The sequence below is a fragment of the Prionailurus viverrinus genome, chromosome B2 (assembly GCF_022837055.1).
Source record: "Prionailurus viverrinus isolate Anna chromosome B2, UM_Priviv_1.0, whole genome shotgun sequence".
NCBI lineage: Eukaryota > Metazoa > Chordata > Mammalia > Carnivora > Felidae > Prionailurus > Prionailurus viverrinus.
The window spans coordinates 91,048,872-91,071,220 of record NC_062565.1 but is presented as its reverse complement, the minus strand read 5'-3'; the positions used below and the strand labels follow the sequence as shown (position 1 = coordinate 91,071,220).

The 22,349-nt window shown below is 32.0% G+C and overlaps 1 protein-coding gene across 1 annotated transcript in view; it reads left to right on the top strand.

The window, feature by feature from the left end:
- ASCC3 (activating signal cointegrator 1 complex subunit 3) overlaps window positions 1–22,349 on the top strand; it is a 361,738-nt gene that overhangs the window by 132,620 nt on the left and 206,769 nt on the right. Inside the window, exons 11-13 of the mRNA XM_047858492.1 lie at window positions 4,112–4,276; window positions 15,064–15,240; window positions 17,998–18,069. Coding sequence (XP_047714448.1) covers window positions 4,112–4,276; window positions 15,064–15,240; window positions 17,998–18,069 — 414 coding nt within the window. The remainder of the gene's footprint in view (window positions 1–4,111; window positions 4,277–15,063; window positions 15,241–17,997; window positions 18,070–22,349) is intronic.

Sequence of the window (22,349 nt, the reverse complement as noted above, 5' to 3'; positions counted from 1 at the left end):
AACACTAATTCCAAGTGACACATGCAGCCTGTGTTTATTGTAGCATTATTTACAATAGCCAAACTATGGAAATAGCCCAAGTGTCCACTGACGGATGGATAAAGAAGTGGTATTTTATATATATAATGGAATATATTCACTCAAAAAAAGGATGAAATCTTGTCATTTACAGTAACATGGATAGAACTATAGAGTATAATATTAAGTGAAATAAGTCAGAGAAAGACAAATACCATATGATTTCATTCATAATAGTCATGATACAATCATAGAAAACTAAACACTGTAATTTTACTATATACAGATATAAGGAAAGTTTTTAATAGTAATGTTTAAGTGCGTATGGGATGCAGCAAAAACAGTTTTAAGAGGGAAGCTTATTATGATATGTCTACATTAAGGCAGAAAAAGTTGACAAACAACCTAACCTATACCTCAAGGAACTAGAAAAAGAACAACAAACTAAACCCAAAGTTAGTACAAAAAGGAAATAACAATGATCAGAGCAGAAATAAATGAAATAGACATTAAAAAAAATAGAAAATGTCAACAAAATAAGGGCTGGTTTACTAAAAAAGATAAACAAAATTGACAAACTTTTAGCTATACTGACTAAGGAAAAAAGACTAAAATAAATAAAAAATGAAAGACGAAACATTACAGCTGATACTGTAGAAATACATAGGATCACAAGAGAGAATATCATGAACAACTAAACATCAGCAAATTGGATAACCTAAAAGAAATGTATAAATTCTTAGAAACATACAACCTGTTGACTCATTAAGAAATAGAAAATCTAAATATTAATATTGGATCATATTCATATTAATAGAATGATGAGAGGGTCATATTAGTAGAATGAAAGAGAAAGATGATCATATGATCATCTTAATGGATGCAGAAAAAAATCATTTGACAAAATTCATCCTCATATACCCCCATGCTCTTTGCAGCATTATCAACAATAGCCAAGACAAAGAAACAACCCAAGTGCCCCTCAGTGGATGAATGGATAAAGAAAATGCAGTGTATATGTACAATAGAATATTGTTTAGCCATAAAAGGGAAGGTAACTCAGACTTTTTAACAACACGATGGACTTGAGGATGTTATGCTAAATAAAATAAGTGAGACAGAACAACCAATACAGAGAAACAAGTGTGTTCTCACTTATATGTGGAATATAAAAAAGCTGAACTTAAACAGTGGAGTGGTGGTTGCCAAGGTCTGGAGGATAGGGGAGTGGGGTAGATATTGGTCAAGGGGTATAAACTTATGGCTATACAATGAATATCTTCTGACAATCTAATGTATAGCATGCCAGTTTTAATTTGCAATACTGTGTTATATACTTGAAATTTATTTATAGAGTGGACCTTAAATGTTATCACCACACACACATAACACACCCACATGTAATAGTGTGAGGGGATAGAAAGGTTAATTAACCTTTTTGTGGTAATCATTCTGAATTATGTATCTGCATCAAATCATCACCTGTGCACCTTAAATTTATATATATTACATCTCAATATCTCAAAGCTGGAAAAAATGAAGAGATAAAGCTACTTCCCTTAGGTCACAGTGTTTTAAAAGGTAAAATAATAATATTAATGTTTAAGTGCGTTACTAGATTAATTGGTTCTGGCAAGTCTTAGGTCCTTTGGTTCTTTTGTCAAATGGATGAGCATTTTAACTCAATACGCTGAATTTTTGGCATGATCGTAATATGTATATAGCATCACAACTATGCCATTTTCCCAGTGGACAGGATAAAATTGGAGCAGTTTCAAGTAATGATTTTTTATGTTTCTGAGGGAATAAGTACATGTATTTAGACAAATTTAAGTTGACAGTAAAAATGCTGACAGTTAACCCGTGCCCTGATACAAGAGCAGATGGAAATGTCTTGCATGAGTTCCAATTCATTAAGCAAATGTGACACTTTATGTTCTAGCCGTTTTAAGTTCAGGGAACTGAAGTGATGAATAGTAATTTAAATGAAGCCACTTCTCATTATGCTGAAAGTAAAGTATAATAAAATGCTAAAGTGGATTTTAAGATTTCCTTGGTATAGGTTTTTGATATCTGAAAAATTTGATTTTACAGTTTGTTACCGTATTGTTATCTCTGAAAGTTAATTATAAGAAAGTGTTAGCATAATATTCTAAGTTTATGTTGAGGTAGGTAGCCAAGCTTCATACTAACAAAACAGATGAACATAGGGGAAGGGAAGGAAAAATAAGATAAAAACAGAGAGGGAGGCAAACCATAAAAGACTGTTACATATGGAGAACAAACATATATGTGGAGAGTTACTGGAGGGGTGTTGGATGGAGGGATGGGCTAAATGCATGATGGGCATTAAGGAGGACACTAGTTGGGATGAGCACTGGGTGTTATTATATGTAAGTAATGAATCACTAAGTTCTACTCTTGAAACCATTACTACACCGTATGTTAACTAACTTGGATTTAAATAAAATTTTAAAAAGTGTATCCTGTATCTTTCCTAACACTTGCAACTAATAAGCTTACTTATTTTATACTTTGATAGTAAATATACAGTGTAGGAAATTGTTGTTTTTGAAAAATAAGCATGTTTTCCAGGACTTTTAATGAAAAGAGTTGTTAGTAAGTGATCCCTGGGTATATTTATATTAATATATCCTGGGTTATTTTAAGTTTATCATTATTCAAAGTAGAAGTTCATTTTAAATTTGTTGAAAGAGATTTTAATGCACAGTGAATGTTTTTTACCTATTTTAGATCTCAGAATTTATTAGACATCTTTTTATACCTAATTCCAGCAGCACATCTTTTCAATAAAATTTGATGTGATCTCAACATTGCCATTTAGCGTTAGCAAATTAACTAAGTAGCTTTGGATTTGTAGTATTTCATATCTTTGATATGAATTGCTTAATCTGTTTCATTATAGTTTGTTAATTAATGTTCTGTTTAGCTGCTAAACTTTGTGGTTGATATAGTTCATTTCATAATGAAAGCAGTGATATCACTAATAATGCAACAGGTCATATTGATAAATTTAGATTGTGGATAAGAATTTATACATAATTTGCACCAATCAAAAAAAAAGTTATTGTCCCCAGAGCTGACTTAATCAGGCATGAAATAACATAACAAAATGTTGACAGAATAACCTGACCCTTATCTTTAGTCAACCCCCTCAAAGCACAGATAAATTGTGATTATCATCTGTCTCTCTCATCTTGATCTATTGGCTAAGAAAAGCTTTGATTTTGATTTGTTATCTTGTATTCTTTGATTTATCCACATATTGGCTTCTTTCCTAATGTAGTATTACTATAGTAGAAGATATTATTAAACTTGTCATCTTTTTCTCACAACAGGATAAGTTTAGAGTACGCAAACAATTTAGTATGTGACAAAGAGATTTATAATTACAGTTTCATGTTAAATGGTCTGCTTCTGTGAAGTTCACATGAATGCCTTAGGCTTATCTCCTGCTCTGCATGCCCTAGAATCTTCGGTGACTCACTCTTTGAGTTACCATTATGTGCCAGTTATATGTATTATATGTATTACTTTTTGGTATAAAAGTACGGTATATATTAGTTGATATTAAAGAGCAGTTTTTTAAAAACTGTGTTAGTAGTGAAGCTTCCTTCAAATTTGGATAGGTATAAACAGGTTATTTTTCCTAGAGTGGATTCTTGGTTTCCTTTTCATTTCCTTTTAACACTTGTTTCACTTCTTTGTTTCTTTTCAAATAAAGGCCATCATCAGTGTTTGTAGTTTAAAAGATAGACTCATTTGTTTTTTATATCATAAGATACTTTTTAAAGAAGGTATGTATTTTATAACATAATTTCATAACAATTTATTGACAGACTATCTTCACTGAGTTTTAAATAACTGCTTAATATCACAACTTAAGTGGAGAGAAATATCACTCTTGAAGTGACATTGTTTACGGTGAATTAGATATCATTCCAGGATATTTTGAACACTTTTTATTTGATCTGCATAAAGCCTGCTAATTATATTTCTTTTTGAATGGCACAGGTGAAATTTATATCATCCATGTGATACTTTCTCTTTTTAAATTCATTTTATCTTATAGATGCTTGTTACCACACCAGAAAAATGGGATGTAGTGACAAGAAAGAGTGTTGGAGATGTAGCTCTTTCCCAAATTGTAAAGCTCCTTATTCTTGATGAAGTTCATTTGCTGCATGAAGATAGAGGACCAGTATTAGAAAGCATAGTGGCACGTACTTTACGGCAGGTAAGAGGAAGTTATTTTTCAGCTTATTTTGGAGGAATGAGTAAGTTTTTAAGCTTAAATGTAGCATTCAAAAAATATTAATATGTTTTGTTCTTGAGAATAAAGATGATTTAATATGGAGAAACCTTTAGCTATTTTGTTTTCATATTAAAAGTACTCTTTCTTCCTTCCAAGTCTTATTTTATTGAAGTCTCTCTAAATTAACCAAAATAAAGACAGGAAAATTTCTAAACTGTTGTCGCAAAGCTATGTCTAATATTGACTAAGCAGTATTAAGATATAATTGAACATAGGTAAATATTAGTGATTTCATCCACTTCTCTTCTGTATGCACTTCTTCCCCCTGAAAAGATATGAACAATTTACAATTTTTCTTATATACTAGATAAAATGAAATGTAATCACCTCATGTGCATAATCTTCGTCATTGTTTTTAAAAGACCTGTACACGCTATTTCTAGTTTGAGAGCTTCCTGGCTATTCATAAATAGTCCAAACAAAAGTTGGTTTACCAATGTCTCATGATTATTTTCTGTCAGCCTCTCTTTTCATTAAGTGAAAAGACAGTGTCTAAGAATTTCCATGGGTATTAAAATGATGTTTGTTGGTAGATTTTACATGTGTAGAAAACAGATGAATACTAGTTTTTCAACATAATGAAGAACTCTAATTCTTTACTCTCCATTTATTATTGTCTTTGATCCATATTCTCCTGGTTTTATTTTCTTTCTGAAGTAGCCAGGACACCATGACCAATTTTTCTTTTGTCAGTAACCTTAACTTACTTAACTTATCCCTGATTATCTGGCATAATTCCATCCATGAATCATTTGAATCATATATATGCCTCTAGCCAGATGCTAAGCACTAGCAAAGAAGATCACATAGTGATATACGAGTCACTTTACGTTCATAGACTCTGAATTTACCTGCATCATTGGGATCACCCTGGAACTTCTGAGCCACTTTTCTTCTGTTTTCCTAAAGTGAGCATTTCCAAGCTTCACCAGACCTCTCCCACATTTTTCCCTACCCTGCCGTGCCTCATTCTTAGGGCAATGTGTTTACTGAACGGAAGTAGAGTCCTTCATGCTTGAAGTCCCTCAGTTCCCATCCTTTGCCTTTCCTTTCACCACCCAGAATAAACCTCAGCCCTGCCCTCATATCCATATTCATATTCATCATTCTATCCCTTGTTCCTTAGAGACCCCTTCTCCGCTTGCCTTGGACCCATTCCTTTTACTCTGTATGTTATCCCTTTTCTTTCCTGTGTTGTGTTTAACTTCTCGCTCTCAGTGGACACTGTCTCTTCAGCTTAAAAGAACTGCAAAGTCCTTCTCATTTTTACCAAAAAACCTTTCTCAAACCTATCCCTCTCCAATAACTCCTATTCAGTAAAACTCTTTTTGCCACCTATCATCTGGAAATATTAATCTGTATTCACTGTTTCTCTTTTGACTTTCAAACCATTGTAGTCTGTTTATTGTTGCAACATAGGTAATAAAATGTTTTTACCAGGATTGCCATTTATTAAATCAAAAAGGCAGTCCTCAAACCAATTCTTTTTTTTTTTTTAACCTTTTCACACTACTCATTCTTGATATTTGATGTAACTTATCATTTTCTCAATCTTGAAATTTTCATTCCTTTTGGTTTCATGATGCGATCCTGCTCTGGTTTTCTTCACTTGATTTTTTTTTCCCCACCTACTTAGCTGCTCTTAACGGTCTCCCTTGCTGTCTCCTTTACTCAACCTTGAAATGTTTACATTCTCCAAGTCTCGGTCAGTTGCCATCTTCTTTTTTCATTCTGAATATTTACCCTGGGAAAATAATACTTCTTTGCCTTTGTCACTTAAATCTATGTAATCCAAATCTTACCCTCTGACTTCTGGCCATATCCAGATGCATTTGTATGTTCCTATTCTAATATCCCATGGATATCTCTTACTAAACATGTCAGAAACTCTGCCATCTTCCCTATATATTTATATATGGCTTCACAGTCTCAAGCCCCAAACTGGGAATCACACTCAAGTTTTCCTTCTTCCTTAACACTCTTCCTCATCCCAATCACTACTTAGATATCAATTATTTTATATTTCATATGCTAGGTAGCTCTGATCTAGATCTGTATATGGGAAGTTATACTGCATTTTAAAATGTTTTAAAATAGTGTGTTTCCCTCTGGTAAATCCACCATAAAATTCTAGATGGATTAATAATTTAACTATATCAAGCAAAACTCTCAATACATTAAAAATAATATAAGAGAGCATATCTAAATAACCTTGGGGGTAGAGAAGCTCTAAGCAAAATGCAAAACTCCAAAGGTTATAAAGGGAACATGTGGCACATGTGGATGCCTAAATATTAAAAACTTCTGACCAACAAAGACATCTCCAAAAAGTTAAAATGTGAGACAGAGTAACAATAGCATGTAAAATAATGTATTTTATATTTAATAGTTATTATAAATTAGTAAGATATATGAGATTTTTAGAAATTTGTTAAAAGCATTTCATAATAGAAATAAAAATACTGAGCATTAGAGAAAAGATGCTTAAAAAGACATGAGATTTTTATCAAATTGGCAAAACTGAAAAAAGAATGTAATTTGAAAGCACCCCCTAAAACCAACCCTATGTTTTTACTTCTAGGGATCTAATGTGTGGAAGTCATAGCACAAACACATACCTGTATTTTTTCATAAATTTTTTTAATGTTTATTTTTGAGAGAGCACACCTGAGCATGTGCTCATGGGAGAAAGGCAGAGAGAGAGGGGGGGGACAGAGGCTCCAAAGTGGGCTCCTCGCTGGCAGCAGAGAGCCCAGAGCAGGGCTCAAACTCATGAACTATGAGATCATGACCTGAGTCGAAGTCGATACTCAATCGACTGAGCCACCCAGGTGTTCCCACAAACCTATATATATGTTATATATATAACATGTATATATATAATTAATAAATTATAGTCATACTATAAAATGCTACTTTGCAGCCTTTAAAACAAATGAGGTAGAGCTGTATGAACTGGATCTAAAAGATATGTTCTTATTGAAAAAGGAAGCTGGCCTCTACATATGGCATAATCCCACTTATGTGAAGAAAAAATATATGTTTATATTCTCATTCATTCATTCAGTGAACATGTGCCAACCACATAGTTCTAGGTGCTATGGATGTAGTTAATCAGAGTTCTTGCTTACATTTATATTTTAGGTTTGGGTAGACAAGGGTGAATATACATGCAAGGATATGCTACAAACCTTAAAGGTGATTTGATAATAGAAATGGAACTAGAGGGTTATTTGGGACATGTTCACATTTTACCATATAAATTAAAAATATGTGTATACACATGCACATAAACACATATGCATAAAACGCAAAGGGATGGAATATTAAAAAAGACACAAAAATCAGGTTTTAGCTAATATCCAACTTGATAATTTCAAGGATACAGGTAGTTGTGAGACAAAGGTGAAGCATGGAGAAGTCTGAAACTGCCATCATAGCTTTCCAGGTCCTTTCTTGCCGCATAGGATTGGCTCTGGCCCAGATTTTCAAGCATGAAGGGCATCAGTTACAGAAGAGAGCTATTTTAATCATGAAATGTGTTTATTTTATACCATGATACTTATATAGCTTAGTGATGTTTTTCGGGGAGTCATGCCATATGAATCCATACATTCTAGATTTATTTACATTGAGCCACCTAGAGGGACCATGGCCATCAGCTAAAAGCATTATAAAGTTAAGGACTTGCCTGTAACTATAGAACATTAGAGGTCGAGTAAATATCATTAGTACATTTACCAGAAGGTCTGTCATTAGCATGTTTACAGGGGTGTTTGACTAGGACATCATTCTTTCCTGAGCACCCCCAGTTAAGGGAACAAATGGATTGCAGGCCTCCTGCTAATGCTTTCTGTATATATGTACACAGACACATGATACTATGTATTATATATATTTTGAAGCAATTCTAAGTTTATGAATATTAATTATAGTGTATAAATTTCCATATAATACATAAATATTATAAACTATATCAAGTTAAATTTATATAAACTAAAAATATAAAATAGATTTTTATTGTATATGTAATGCAGGTATAGAAATATCTATATATGATATAGAAATATATATATTTTGTATAGTATAGATATATAACATCTAAATATTTAATATATTCATCCTACACATGATATCTCCATAATATAATCAAACTCCAATTGTATGGTTTATTACTACTATGTTCATAAACTTTTTGATGGCTTGCTGTTTGGTATCTAAAGAAAAATGTTTAAATTCCTTATCTGGACATTAAAGACTATTGGAGCTGTGATCTATTTGTATAATTTTAACTTCTGCATATTTCTTAGCTACAATAGGTTCCAGCCACACAAAACTATGTGTCCTTTCCCCATTTCCTTTCCAATACCATTGACCCTCTTCCAGAGATGAAACTCATCTCACTGAAGGCAGAATGTTTTACTGGTTATGAGAAATTCTGTCTTCATTTGTATCCTTTACTGTATTTTAATCTCCTTTATAGAAGGGTCTGTGTGATTCTTCTCATATTTTTTAATGTACTATCACAAAGCTCATAACTACTTTTATTAAAAAGTAAAGTTGCTGTTTTTCAATGTACCTTTTTTTTTTTATTACCAGATGTTCCCAGTAGATGGCAGTGTTTTACATAGCACATCAACATTTGTAACTAAGGGAAGCAACACTAAAAGATGCTCTAATGCAGTGTAGATTGTGTTCGGATTCTGAAATTGTGTGGTGGCTTTAGGGACTAAATTCACAAGACACATGATTGAGAGGAATTTAGAAAACAGAAAGTGTAAGAAAGGCCACATCCGTTGTATTTAACAACACTGAACTAATATTAATTGTCTTCTAAACTGTCTGAACATAGATTTTATATAAAGGAAAACATCCTAAAAACTTACTGCCTAGCTTTTGGGCTAATTATAAAAAATAAGCTGTAAAATATTAAAACTTTTATAGTTTTCGACACAATAATTTTTAGGTGAATTTATAGTTCATAGTGTAGTTTACAGAGCTTTGAGATTTGGTTTAGGACATAAAGTTCCAAGTTATTCTCATTTAAAAGAAAGTATTTCACATACAGGCTTATTATATATATCGAGAATAATAGGATCATACTTTTAGATTAAAAAATAGAGTCATTTTAAATGGAATTTTAGCAGAAAAAGGTCTTTGGTGTTTGCAGAGTATCATGTATTTAACATCGAAATACCTTAAAAATATGTTCAGTAACTTTTATGTTATTATGGTTTCAAAACAAAAAGATCACTTTCATATCCTTTCAAATCACCTTCACTACTACATAGAACTATTGTGTAATTAAAATCATCGTTCTAGGGTTGACTGGGTAGCTTAGTTAAGCCTCAACTCTTGATTTCAGCTCAGGTCATGATGCTGTGGTTCCTGAGATTGAGCTCAGTGTTGGGCTCTGCACTGACAGCATGGGGAACTTGCTTAGGATTCTTTCTCTGCCCCTGCTGCGTATGCTCTCTCCTTCTCTCTCTCTCAAAATGAATAAATAAATAAAGAGTTTTGTTTAAAAAAAATCATTGTAATCACTATAAAGGATTCTCATCACAACATATAAAGGGGGTTTCTTAACTAATAGGGATGTTCATTATTTCCCCGATAGAGGGTTCCTTTGTTTTTAGTTTTTGCTGATAGCCACAAGATTTTTTTAGTGAAAGCAAATTCATGGTAAGATATTGTATATGTATTTATACTTTAATTTTTATCCATCTCTATCATTTTTTGATGCTCCCTCTTTACGCTTTTGCAAATAGTCTCTGTATGTGTGGATCTGTGTCTTATTCAGTGGTATCCACATTGCAGAAAGTTTAAGTCTTAAGCCATTGTTGATGGATGTCTAATTATGGAAGTATTCCTATTACTCACATTGGACTACTTTGCTTATACCCACTGAGTCTTCTAGACTAAGCAAACTTATCAAAAGCCTCCTTAGAAACCTGCGATGAAGTTGATCAGTCATGGGATCATAATGATATATTTTAATTACAAAGTGAATAGAAGTTTTTGGCCATCTCTTGGTTTTATCTTTCTAAGTATGTTACATTGTAATCAGAGAAAGCGGCCTATATTCTTTTTTGATTTGAAACTGAGTTTTTTGTGACTTAGTACATTTAATTGTTAAAAATGTTTAATTGTTTAAAAGTATAATTGTTTTTTGTGACTCGATACATTTAACTGTTAAAAGTGTTTAATTGGGGGCGCCTGGGTGGCGCAGTCGGTTAAGCGTCCAACTTCAGCCAGGTCACGATCTCGCGGTCCAGGAGTTCGAGCCCCGCGTCAGGCTCTGGGCTGATGGCTCAGAGCCTGGAGCCTATTTCCAATTCTGTGTCTCCCTCTCTCTCTGCCCCTCCCCCGTTCATGCTCTGTCTCTCTCTGTCCCAAAAATAAATAAACGTTGAAAAAAAAAAATTTAAAAAAAAAAGTGTTTAATTGTTTAAAAGTTCCTATAGCAATTTAATGTAAATTCCAATGTGCATTTTTAAGTACTGTGGGTAGAAAGTGTACTTTGTATGTATTGAATCAAGCTTGTGAATTATGGCCTACAAAGTCATACATGAGAGGGTTCTCAATAGACCTCTAAACTCTGCTCTATCCACACTTTGTCCTCTCATTCATCTTCTTCCTGCTCAGCTTGTTCCAATCCCACAGTCTTTGTACTTAGTTTTTCTTCTGTTGGAAGATTTTTATCCCCTGATCATCTCTCAAATATTTCTTCTTTAGCAAGGTTTTTCCTCATTATCCCACCTAAAGTGTGGCCCCACCCATGCTACCTTCTATGCTATTACCTTGTTTTACTCTACTCATAGCACTTACTGATACCGATACCTGAAATTCCTTAATTTGTTAATGAGTTTATGGTTGTCTCTTCTCAACTAAAACGTCAGCTCCTGATTGTAAAGACAGTTTTGTTTACTGCTATTTTCTGGTCCCCCCCCCCCCAAATACAATTACATACACAATCTGTTGACTGACGAATGAAATGATTGACAAAATTCTCTCTGACTTTACTTAAAATGCCACCCTTGCTCCTTTGTAAAAAAGAATATTTTGTTTACTCCCTTTTCTGACTATCTGCTGTGATTTCTTTTATTCTTGAATCCTTTCTAGTAATAATGAATATCAAATTAGAACATACTTTGTCCCCCTTTTCTTTGTGAAAGCAGGTTTATAAAATACTTACTAACAATCAGTGAATGGATGGTAATTTAACAAAATATGAGTTCCAGGGCTTATTGAGTTGTCCTCTAGATAATATCACCTAAAGGTAAAAACTTTTTGAATTAAATGCAAAAGCATATTTTGAAAATTCAGTTATTCATTTTCTTATTTTTTATTTGTTCTGTAATTTCGCTTATTATATAATTTTTATGGAATCCACTGATTTATAAATTCCATGAAGCAAATGGATCTGTTCCCTTAACAAGTCTGTAACTCTGCCATACAAATGTTTATATTGATTCAGTTCATGATAATTTCAGTCTGGAGTGTTTTGGGGGGAAGGTTGTTTTTATATCCAACTAAATACCTTTAATTTGAAAGTTGTAGTTCTTATTCTTTTACTAAAGTGGTAAGAATCATCTGTCTAAGGAGCCATATATATCTCATAGGTATCTCTATAGGTATTTTATTTAGTCCTCAAATATGCCCAGAAAGAACCTCTAAACTCCTCTGTCTAAACTTACAGAATGGATTTTGAAGTTACAGGACCACATTTTCTCTTGTGCTTGTAGGAAACTTTGGTGTCAGGGAATGTATCCAGGCATTTGGACTCTCCTGAAGTGTGTGTACATTGTATGGCAATGTGCAAGGAGAAATCCGGCATTGGCAATTGCTCACTTAGGGGCAGTAAACTTGAAGATACCAGTATGATGCAAGCAAGTTTTGACTAAAATTAGCTGTAAATAAGAAGAACATAGGAAACTGAAGAAATGATTAAAATGCTTACCCGGTGTCTCTTCATGAACCCCCTTATTTTACTGATGATAGCAAGAAAGTGAGAATGGCGAACATTTCTAGATAAAAAAATAATAATACAACGTTAAGGTTAGAAATCTTTCTATATGCTTTCTCTCATAGGTTGACTAACTTGCCAAATTCATTCTAAATCGTGTAATTTTTAAAATCACATTAAATGTTTTCAATTTTTTTTTTTTTAGGTAAGAAACCATTTTCTAAATCAGACTTTAGAAGCCAAGAATACAAAATATGAAAGCAGAAGGGATATGAGAACACAGAGAGAAGGGCTATTATAGGGACATGGGGCAGCAGAATGCCAGCTAATATTTCTGCAGAACCCATAGGGCTGAGGTGTGGATGATCCTAGACTATATCATGCTAATGATAGAAATTAATTCCCCTTAGGAGGGGAAAATTAATTTTGCCTCCTAGTTTAAAATGGAAAGTTCGTATGTGATTAAAATGATTCTTTCTTTTAGCAAATACTAACATCCTGTATTGCTGATGTAGAGAATTTGAATAATATAATTAATGTGGTGAAGTGATCAAACATACAGTATTGTATAACCTATGAATAGATAAATCTCAGGTCTCTATGGGACATTTTCTCAAAGCAGAAATTGAACAGATCATAGTCTTTACAGAATACAGTAGACATTTAGAAACAACATTTATATGATAAAATTCTGTATAGATAGATACACATACATACATACGTATATACATGCATACATTCTACACTTTTATATTTGATAAAATGAAGATTTAAAACCCAACCAATTGAAAGATTAATCCGCAGCCACTTAGAGGTCAGTAAGTCATCATGGAAGGAAGAGAAGGAAAGAGAGAGGGTCAGCACTCTTTTCTTTTTCTTTTTTAAAAATAATGGAAGCTTCTCAAATGCACCCAGAATTGTTATTCAAAGTAAGATTTATCATCTAAAATGAAACAGGAATGGAGACACTATCAATAAGTTAATTATTAAATGTTAGTTTGGTGCAAAATATTCTAATGAAACCGAGGGGAAAAAATAATAAAGCTGAAAAATAAAGTTAATTTTAAAATAGGAAAACAAAATTTTTAATAGCCACTGGAAAAAAAAGAAACCAAATAAAGCAACCTCTAACAAGTCTAATCATAAATAGAAAGCCAATGAATAAATAAAACTGGAAATGATAAAGACCTTTTACTGAATGTGTAGAAACTTAAAAGATGAGGAGGATGTTGTAAGTGTTATAAGTTATGAATTAGACCTGAAAACATAACTGAGAGAGAACTGGACGCTGTTGTGTGCTTATGAGCAGTTAAATGGACATACTTCTTGGCATGTAAACTCTTTCATGATTATTTCTATATTTCTAACCACATCTGTCACCTCCTTTCTCCAGTTCATGCTACTAGTCTTGCTAGATGCAGTACCCTAAACTCCCAATTCCTTCTGGCTTGCCTTCTGTCCTCTCAGTTTAGATTGGCAGCAACCATTACCCCCACTCAGTATGCCTTTCCTGACGTACCGGAGTTTATTTAGTGATCCCTGCCCATTATTCTCACCATTCTGGGAAACTACAACTATTAATAGGACACATTACGATGTTTTTTGCCATTATTACATATGGACTCTAAGCTCCTGTTCTGTTGGCCCTGTGCCTGTCATTAAGAGCTTAATAGATAATTATTAAACAAAATCAGTTATCAGTAGTGCTCAGCAACAAAACGAGACTATTACACTACAGCAGTGAACACAAAAAATGTGGCTTAATTCATGTTTTCAGTAGTTTTTATTTTTCCCAAGTTTTAGCTATTATTCCCTGCAATCTCTCTTCTGTTATGATTATGAAATGATTTTAATATAAAGTGTGTAATGATAATTTGGTAAACCAATTTGAAAACTTCCTCTGTGATGAAAGAATAGTGTGTTAGTTTCTCAGTCATATATTTTACTGATATGCTCAACTTTTACTGATATGATATGTTTTACTGATATGCTTTACTGATATGGTAGTATGATACAGCAAAAGGAATACTGTATAATAGGTAAAGAATTATAGACTAAGCAATCTATAATAAGGGAAGGAAAATGCTGATTTAATAAATGAGCCTTCAATAATTTTTTAAAAGGTCCATGGAAATTTTCAATGACTATATATATACACATAGTCTCAAATATTTCTGTCATTCATTTTAAATTTAAATTTGTGAAATACTAGAAATATTTACCTTAATTATTTTAGACTTTTGTGTTTTTAGCACCTGAAATTATAAATTGATAAAACTTAGACTAAATCCTAATCCATGTATGTCACTTACTTTGTTACATTTTTAAGGAAAAAAAATTAATAAGATTCTTCAGGAAATCTAAAATTACATTTTAAATTATTTTGTATTATCCTTGATGGCAGGCTTAGACCAGTTTATTTAATTGTTTATCTTTCAGATAAGGACAGTTATCTGCCTTTTAAATTGTGTTGTTATTATATATTTGGGGGTGGATCTTGTTTTATTATAAATTTTATATTATCCTTGATGGCAGGCTTAGACCAGTTTTCTTCATTGTTTACCTTTCAGATAAAGACATCTGTGTTTCAAACTATGTATTGTTATTACATATTTTTAAGAGGGGTGGAATCTTGTTTTATTGTAAATGTCTCATACTCTCTGTTTATTAAAACTTATTTAAAACTCAGAAAAATCCAAATGGGTTGAATCTACTCATACATTGAATAATGTAACCCATGTAGGTGGAATCCACACAGAGTATGATAAGGATTCTTGGGCTCTCTGCAACCTTACCCAACTACCTTGATGTCGCTACATTTTTACACGTTAATCCCTGTATTGGACTTTTCTACTTTGATGGCCGTTTTCGACCAGTTCCTCTTGGACAGACATTTCTGGGAGTTAAAAGTGCAAATAAGGTAAATATATTTTTTAATAATAATAGAGTTTTCTGTTCCTAAAATGTTTTTGTTGATGTATTGTTTAATGCTTATTTGGGATTTCCCCAAAAGACCCTTTTAGTAGGATTACAAATTAAACATCTTAGATAAAATCTAGCACATTTCCTCAACTATAAGTAGTAATATAACTCCTTCAAAAAGTTGCTTACAGTTTGTATCGCATTATCAATGTATATTTTGTATTCTTGGCTAATAATACAAGTTATATATATATATGGTCATAAATTTCAAAAAGTTACTTTGAAATGATTGAAGGCTAGTGTGAAATAATAAAAGGCTCTCATTCAACCAGTAATATAAATTTTGATATGCTACTTATCTAAAAAAAATAATAAATTTTATGCCATTGGAAAATAATTCCTAATAGCAACTGTTAATGAGGTATTCTATTTCACTTATAATGTTTTATAATTACCATATCAATTATATATATATAAGTGGCATTTCTGAGATTCTTATAATGCTTTTAAAAGTTTTATAGTATTACTGTGTACCATATACACTATTAGGGTGCTTATTTTAAACTTCTGTTTCATAGTATCATGAAGGAATATTTTACTTTGCTCAAAATTTATGCATTTAATATTGTGTTAAATGATACTTTTTGTTTTCTGTAAAAGAAATAGGTTTGAGAGAAGATTCATAGGCCTTATGACCTCTTTACAAAATAAAATGAGATGGAATCCTGTGTTAGTATGTCAGCCCTGGTCTTTAATGTATTGCATTACTTGTCTAAAAAGAGTTTTATTAGTAACATAGGGTCATTTTACCTTACACTATTACAAATAAAATATTCAGCTAAAAAATACCAGAAGTGCCTGCCACTACAACAGTGTATACATATCCTTCAGGTACAGTGCATAATGTAAGGTGTCTTCAGGGTTGTCGTGAGCCATTTCAGACATACAGACAGATATAATAATAGTTATATTGTACATATTTTGTCATTAATTGATTCAAGTGATTTTCAGTATTGCTGCTTGTTTTTTTTTCTCAGTCACTTAATATATATTTGATTATTTAGTATATTTTAAGGTATCCTTAGGGCAGCTGTAGAGCTGTTTCCTTTATAGCTTTAGCTTATTCTTTCAGCATTATAATTTAAATGACGGAAGATGGTTATCACAGAAAGATTTAGAAAATAAAATTTTTTCAGGTGCTTTTCAACTATTTAAATCTTATTTTTTTAATCCATTATATAAATTGGTAAATTACTTAAAGCTAATTAAATTCAACATATTTTCACCCTAATATATTAGCATTGTAATCTTAAATCATAAAAAGAATGGTGTCAGGTGACAGAAGTCTGGCACAATTAGAAAAACACTGTTACGTATCTTACATAGGGTTAATAGTAAATTATTTATATGTATTAGTTATAGATTTTTTTGTTTTATTATAATGTATTATTTTTACATTCAGTGAAATATACAATTGGTAATCATTAAGCATTTCCCCAGGGTGTTGATTAATATATTTACTAACCAGTTATCCATTTGTCATTGTTTTATAAAAAGAAATCCTTGTAGGTTCCTCAGAGTTTCATTCAGAAACACATGATGTGACTCAGTTATTATGGAAGAATATAGGAAGATGGTGTGCCTGACACCTCTAATTTGAAATCATGGCTTTGCCCAGAACTCAACCCAAACTACACTGAAAAAATTATTGCGAGCTGAGGTTGTTCTTGAATCATTAATGGGGAGTAAATTATCTCGTGATTATCTCCTTTTACTTAGTCACTACAATTCATAAGAGTAACAGAATGATAAAACATTTACTTTATTAAAACAAAATATCTATATCATAGTCATTCCAAATGTGTATGACATTTTCATCACTTCCACACTCTTAATAAATGTTGTGTAGAGAGATGCAGGTTGGATCACATCACCATCTTACCTTTTTGGTTGGAAGTTTCCTCATCATTAATAGGGAAAATGAGATCCTTTCTTAACTCATGAATTGGATATTAAATTTCCAATTAACCTGAAAAATGTTTCTGTAGAAAAATATCTAACCCTCTCCATATGTATTATAGAAATAGTATGTTTCCCTTGATTCTAACTGTATACACCATGGCATTCTACTAGTGCTGTTGTGGTGATTTTGAGAATTACACAGGAAAGCTGTATAGTTTATAGAATGAAACAGAAGAAAAACAGCCTGACAAGTGGACTTCCTGGGGAAAGCAAAAATTTTTAAATTATTCTAAAATATCTATAACTGGTATATTATCCTTAAAATTGTCTTTAAAAAACTTGTCATACTTAGAAAGTTAGTATGAGGTATTTTATTTGTACTTTTATTTTTTTTAATTTTTTGAAATCTTTTTTATTTATTTTTGAGAGAGAGGGGAAGAGAGAGCAGGGAAGGGGCAGAGAAAGAGGAGAAGAGGGAGACAGAGGATCCGAAGTGGGCTCTGTGCTGAGAGCAGAGAGTCCCATGTGAGGCTCGAACTCACAACCCATGAGATCATGACCTGAGCCAAGGTAGGATGCTTAACTGACTAAGCCACCCAGGCGCCCCTTTATACTTTAAAATTATGTTGTGTTTCTTAATAGGTTGTTATATGCTAGGTATTTATATTGCATTTGTTGTTTCTACATTCTAGTTAATCTGAAAGGAAAAAAATGCCTTATGATCAGTTTTGTTGCTAGTTAGAAAGTTTATAATTGCTTCATTTGATATTATTCATGTTTTAAAAACCTTAAGGTGCAACAATTGAATAACATGGATGAAGTATGTTATGAAAGTGTTTTGAAGCAAGTAAAGGCTGGACACCAGGTACGCTTTATTTTATCCTGTTTTTGAGAATACTTAATGGTTAAAATTATTAATTTTTTTGCGCTTAAAATTTTTCTTGAATTGTGAGATAATGACTGTGAGGTTTTATTTTTTACTAACTTTAGCTGAGTGGTTAGGCATATAAGTCATAAAATATTCATAAATTATCATCCCAATATTGCTAGGTCATTTTATTATTTGTTTATTATTTTGCTATTTCATTAAATAGATAAGAGAGAGAAGGATTTCATCCTCTACATTTCTGGGTTTTTTTTATCTTTTAAAAAAGCAGTCTTCCTTCATACCTCAAAATTTTTAATTTGTACTTTTTTACATAATGTAAATTTTTAAATGTTCTGTTATTACTGTTTTCATGAAGTAGTACCAATTCAAATATATATGATATATGTTGTTTTATTGTGCTTGGAAATTAAGCAGTTTTACTTTTAAACTCCATTGTTCAAAATGCTCCAATCAAGATTATTAAAGAAAAAGTGGGATGATAATAATTGCTTGCATGAAACTTCATCATTGCTCGATTGTATGTGGTTCTTTGGATCATTTTATTTTATTATGGAATTTTTTTCTATGTTATTAGCCTTTATGACACATAAAATTAAATACTTTCTGGTCCTTTGGTTTTTGAATTTGTTTTAAGAGCAGTGAAATCCTTTTTTTCCAGACTAAATGTTGTTTCGAGCCTCAGTATATAAACAAATCAATGATGAATTAAACTTGAAGGCATGGAACACGGCCCAGTGAGCATCTTTGATGCATTTTGCCCCTTTAAGAAACAACTTTAGTATCAGGTTTCTAACTAATCTCAAGAGAATGTCCTTAGGTTTAAGAATAACTTTTAAGGAAAAGAAATCATGATTATATTATATGATATTAGTGACTTACCTTTCCTAATGATTCTTAAATGTCTGAAACTGCTGAAATTATCTTACATTTATTTTCATTGAATCCTCTCACCAGGCAGTGAGACAGGTACTATTATCATCATTTGACATGTGAAGAAAATGAGGTGCTGTACAAAATAAAGTAACATGTTTCCATCATTTTAGTAGTGCACTTGTATATCCAGTCATGTGAGTGCAGCGTCTTCACTAACCATCATGTCATGATCACTATGTGCATTTCTTTTATATCAGTGTATTTCTTTGATCTTCATTAGAAAACTGCTTTGAGTTGCATTATTTATTATGTACAAATAAAGGTTAAAGACCAATATTCTTTCTTTAATCAAAAGTATTACCAAACATCAACTACTTATTCTTAGGAGCCAGGAATTTTTTTTTTTTTTTTTGTAAAGGGGCATGTAGTAAATATTTTAGATTTTGTGGGCTTATGTTTTTCTTCATTGTAGCTACTCAGTGCTGTTGTAGCATGAAAGCAGTCGTGGACAGTATATTAACAATTGGGCATGGCTGTGTTTCAATAAAATTTTATTTACAAAAACAAGCAGCAACTGCATTTGGCTTGTTTTCTAACTTCTGTTCTAGATTGCTTCATAAGATTTATTTGTAGTGAACGTCCGATGATCCTAAAATGTTATCTAGAGAAACATTTGATAGCATTTCAGTGAAAATCCTGAAAGAAAGAAATATCCTGTATAATCACCAATGTCTGTACCTTCTTTGTAAAAGAACAAGATAAATTCAGTGTAATTAGGTAGATATTACTGCCACGGACATTTATTTCTAACTTTTATATCACAAAAAAATTTAAACTATATTATTAGCTAAGGAATGTAGCTATGAAATCCATAAAATCTATTTGTATATGCTATATTAAAAATGCTAAGTAAATATGTTTTTTCAATTTTTTAAAAAGTAACATTCTTTTTTAGAGCAGTTTTGGGCTCACAGGCAAAATTGAATGGGATTCACTCTTGAAGTTTGTTCTGTAGGTTTGGACAAATGTATAATAGCATGTATCCACCATTGTAGTGTCATACAGGATAATCTCACTGCCCTGAAAACTCTCTGTGTTCAGCCTATTCATCAATCCTTCCCATTTACCCCTTGAAACGACTAACCTTTTAAATCTTTTTAATCGTTCTGTTGTTTTGCCTTTTCCAGAATATCATACAGTCTGTAGCCTTTTCAGATTGGCTTTTGTCACGTTATCTGTTTGAGGTTTCTCCATGTCTTTTCATGACTTGATAGCTTATTCTTCTAATCACTGAATAATACTCCACTCTCTGGATATACCACTGTTTATTTACATACTGAATGATATCTTGATTGCTGCCAAGTTTTGGCACTTATGAATAAAGCTGCTATAAACATCTGTGTACGTGTTTTGTGTGGACTTAAGTTTACAGTTTCTTTGGGTAAACACCAAAGAGTATGATTACTGGGTCATATAGTAAGAGTATGTTTAGTTTTGTAAGAAAGCTCTATACTGTCTTCCAAAATTGTGTACCATTTTGCATTCCTACCAGCAGTGAATAAGAGTTCCTTTTGCTCCATAGCCTCACTAGCATTTAGTGATACCATTTTTTTGGCCATTCTAACAGGTGTGTAGCAGTATCTCATTGTTTTACTTTACATTTCCTTAATGACAAATGATGTTGAACATATTTTACATCTGTATCTTTGGTGAAGTATCTGTTTAGGTCTTAGGCCATTTTAAAATCAGGTTCTTTATTTTCTTGTTGTTGAATTTTAAGAGTTCTTTGTATAAAAGTTCTTTGGATAAAAGTCATTTATCAGTTGTGTCTTTTACAAATATTTTCTCCCAGTCTGTGACTTGTCTTCTCATTTTTTCAGCAGTGTCTTTTACAGTTTTTATTTTAATAGAATCTAGTTATCAATTATCTTGCAGACCATGCCTGTGGTGTTGTATCTAAAAAGCCATCACCATGCCTAAAGTCACCTAGATTTTTACCTATGTTATCTTCTAGGAATTTTATAGCTTTGTGTTTATATTTGGGCCTATGATTGGTTTTGAGTTAAATTTTGGGAAGGGTGTGAGGTCCATGTCTGGATTTACTTGTTGTTGTTGTTGTTGTTGTTGTTGTTGTTGTTGTTATTTGCATGTGGAGGTCTAGTTGTTCCAGCACCATTTATTGAAAAGACCATGTTTGCTCCATTTTATCACCTTTACTCATTTCTCAAAGATCAGTTGGCTGTATTTATGGCTTATTTCTGGGTTCCCTATCTTTTTCATTTGTTTGGCTATTCTTCAGCGAATACTAGAGTGTTTTGATTACTATATCTTTATGGTCATTTTTGAAGTCAGGTAGTATCAGTCCTCCAACTTTGTTCTTCAACATAGTGTTGGCTATTTTATGTCTCCATTTAGGTTTGAACTGTGAGTTAACATTCTTTTTAACATAATTTTTAATCATGATAGGATTTCTTCTATCACAGGACAACTTTTTGTAATCTATGATAAATTTCTTTATCCATGCAAACTCTTAAATTTTTTTTTGTCTTTTAAAATAATGGGAATTAAACTGTAAATATTTTACCATGTATGGAACATATAAATAGATAAAGTTTTACTCTAGGTCAATATCAACTCTATTGCTTTTTTTTTTTTTTGAGAGAGAGAGAGAAAGAGAGAAAACTTTAGCAGGGGAGAGGGGCAGAGGGAGAAGGGAAAAGAGAAAGAGACTATCTTAAGCAGTCTCCACACTCAGTGCAGAGCGCCGACATGCCTAGGTGCTCCACTTATTACTCCTTTTGTAATATTCTTGCAAATGTTATAAAAATATTTAAGACACTACTGGTAGGAATGTTAGTGTTGCCTGTAGAATTAAAAAGAAATTAAAGCAATCATTTTTCTTCTCTTGTAGTTAGCATTTAATGACAAGATAAATAGGTACTTGCGTCATTACTTCAGAACACAGGATTGCTTCTGATAGAAAAATCTTTTTTTTTTTTTAGAATTTTTAAAAAAGAAGTTCTTGTGAATTCTTTCTTAGTGAGATTGATAAATACATATATCCATGTATAAACATATACAGAAACACACATGGTTGTTAATACTAATGTAAGTGAATGGCTTAGTAATACCATTACTGCCAGTACTACAGCTATTTTGAGGCCTTAGGAACTACAGATCACTTATCTTTGTAGCATTATTTGCCTTTATCATGCTGTTTATAATTATCCTTTATGTATATTTGTTATATTACTCCAGCCTGTTTTTCATTATTGAATCTTACATTATAAAATATTTCTTTAAAAAATAATCACACTCCTACATTATCTTATTCCTTATTGTTGGTAAGAGTGGTAGTTGTATCTTCTACTGTATGTAAAAGT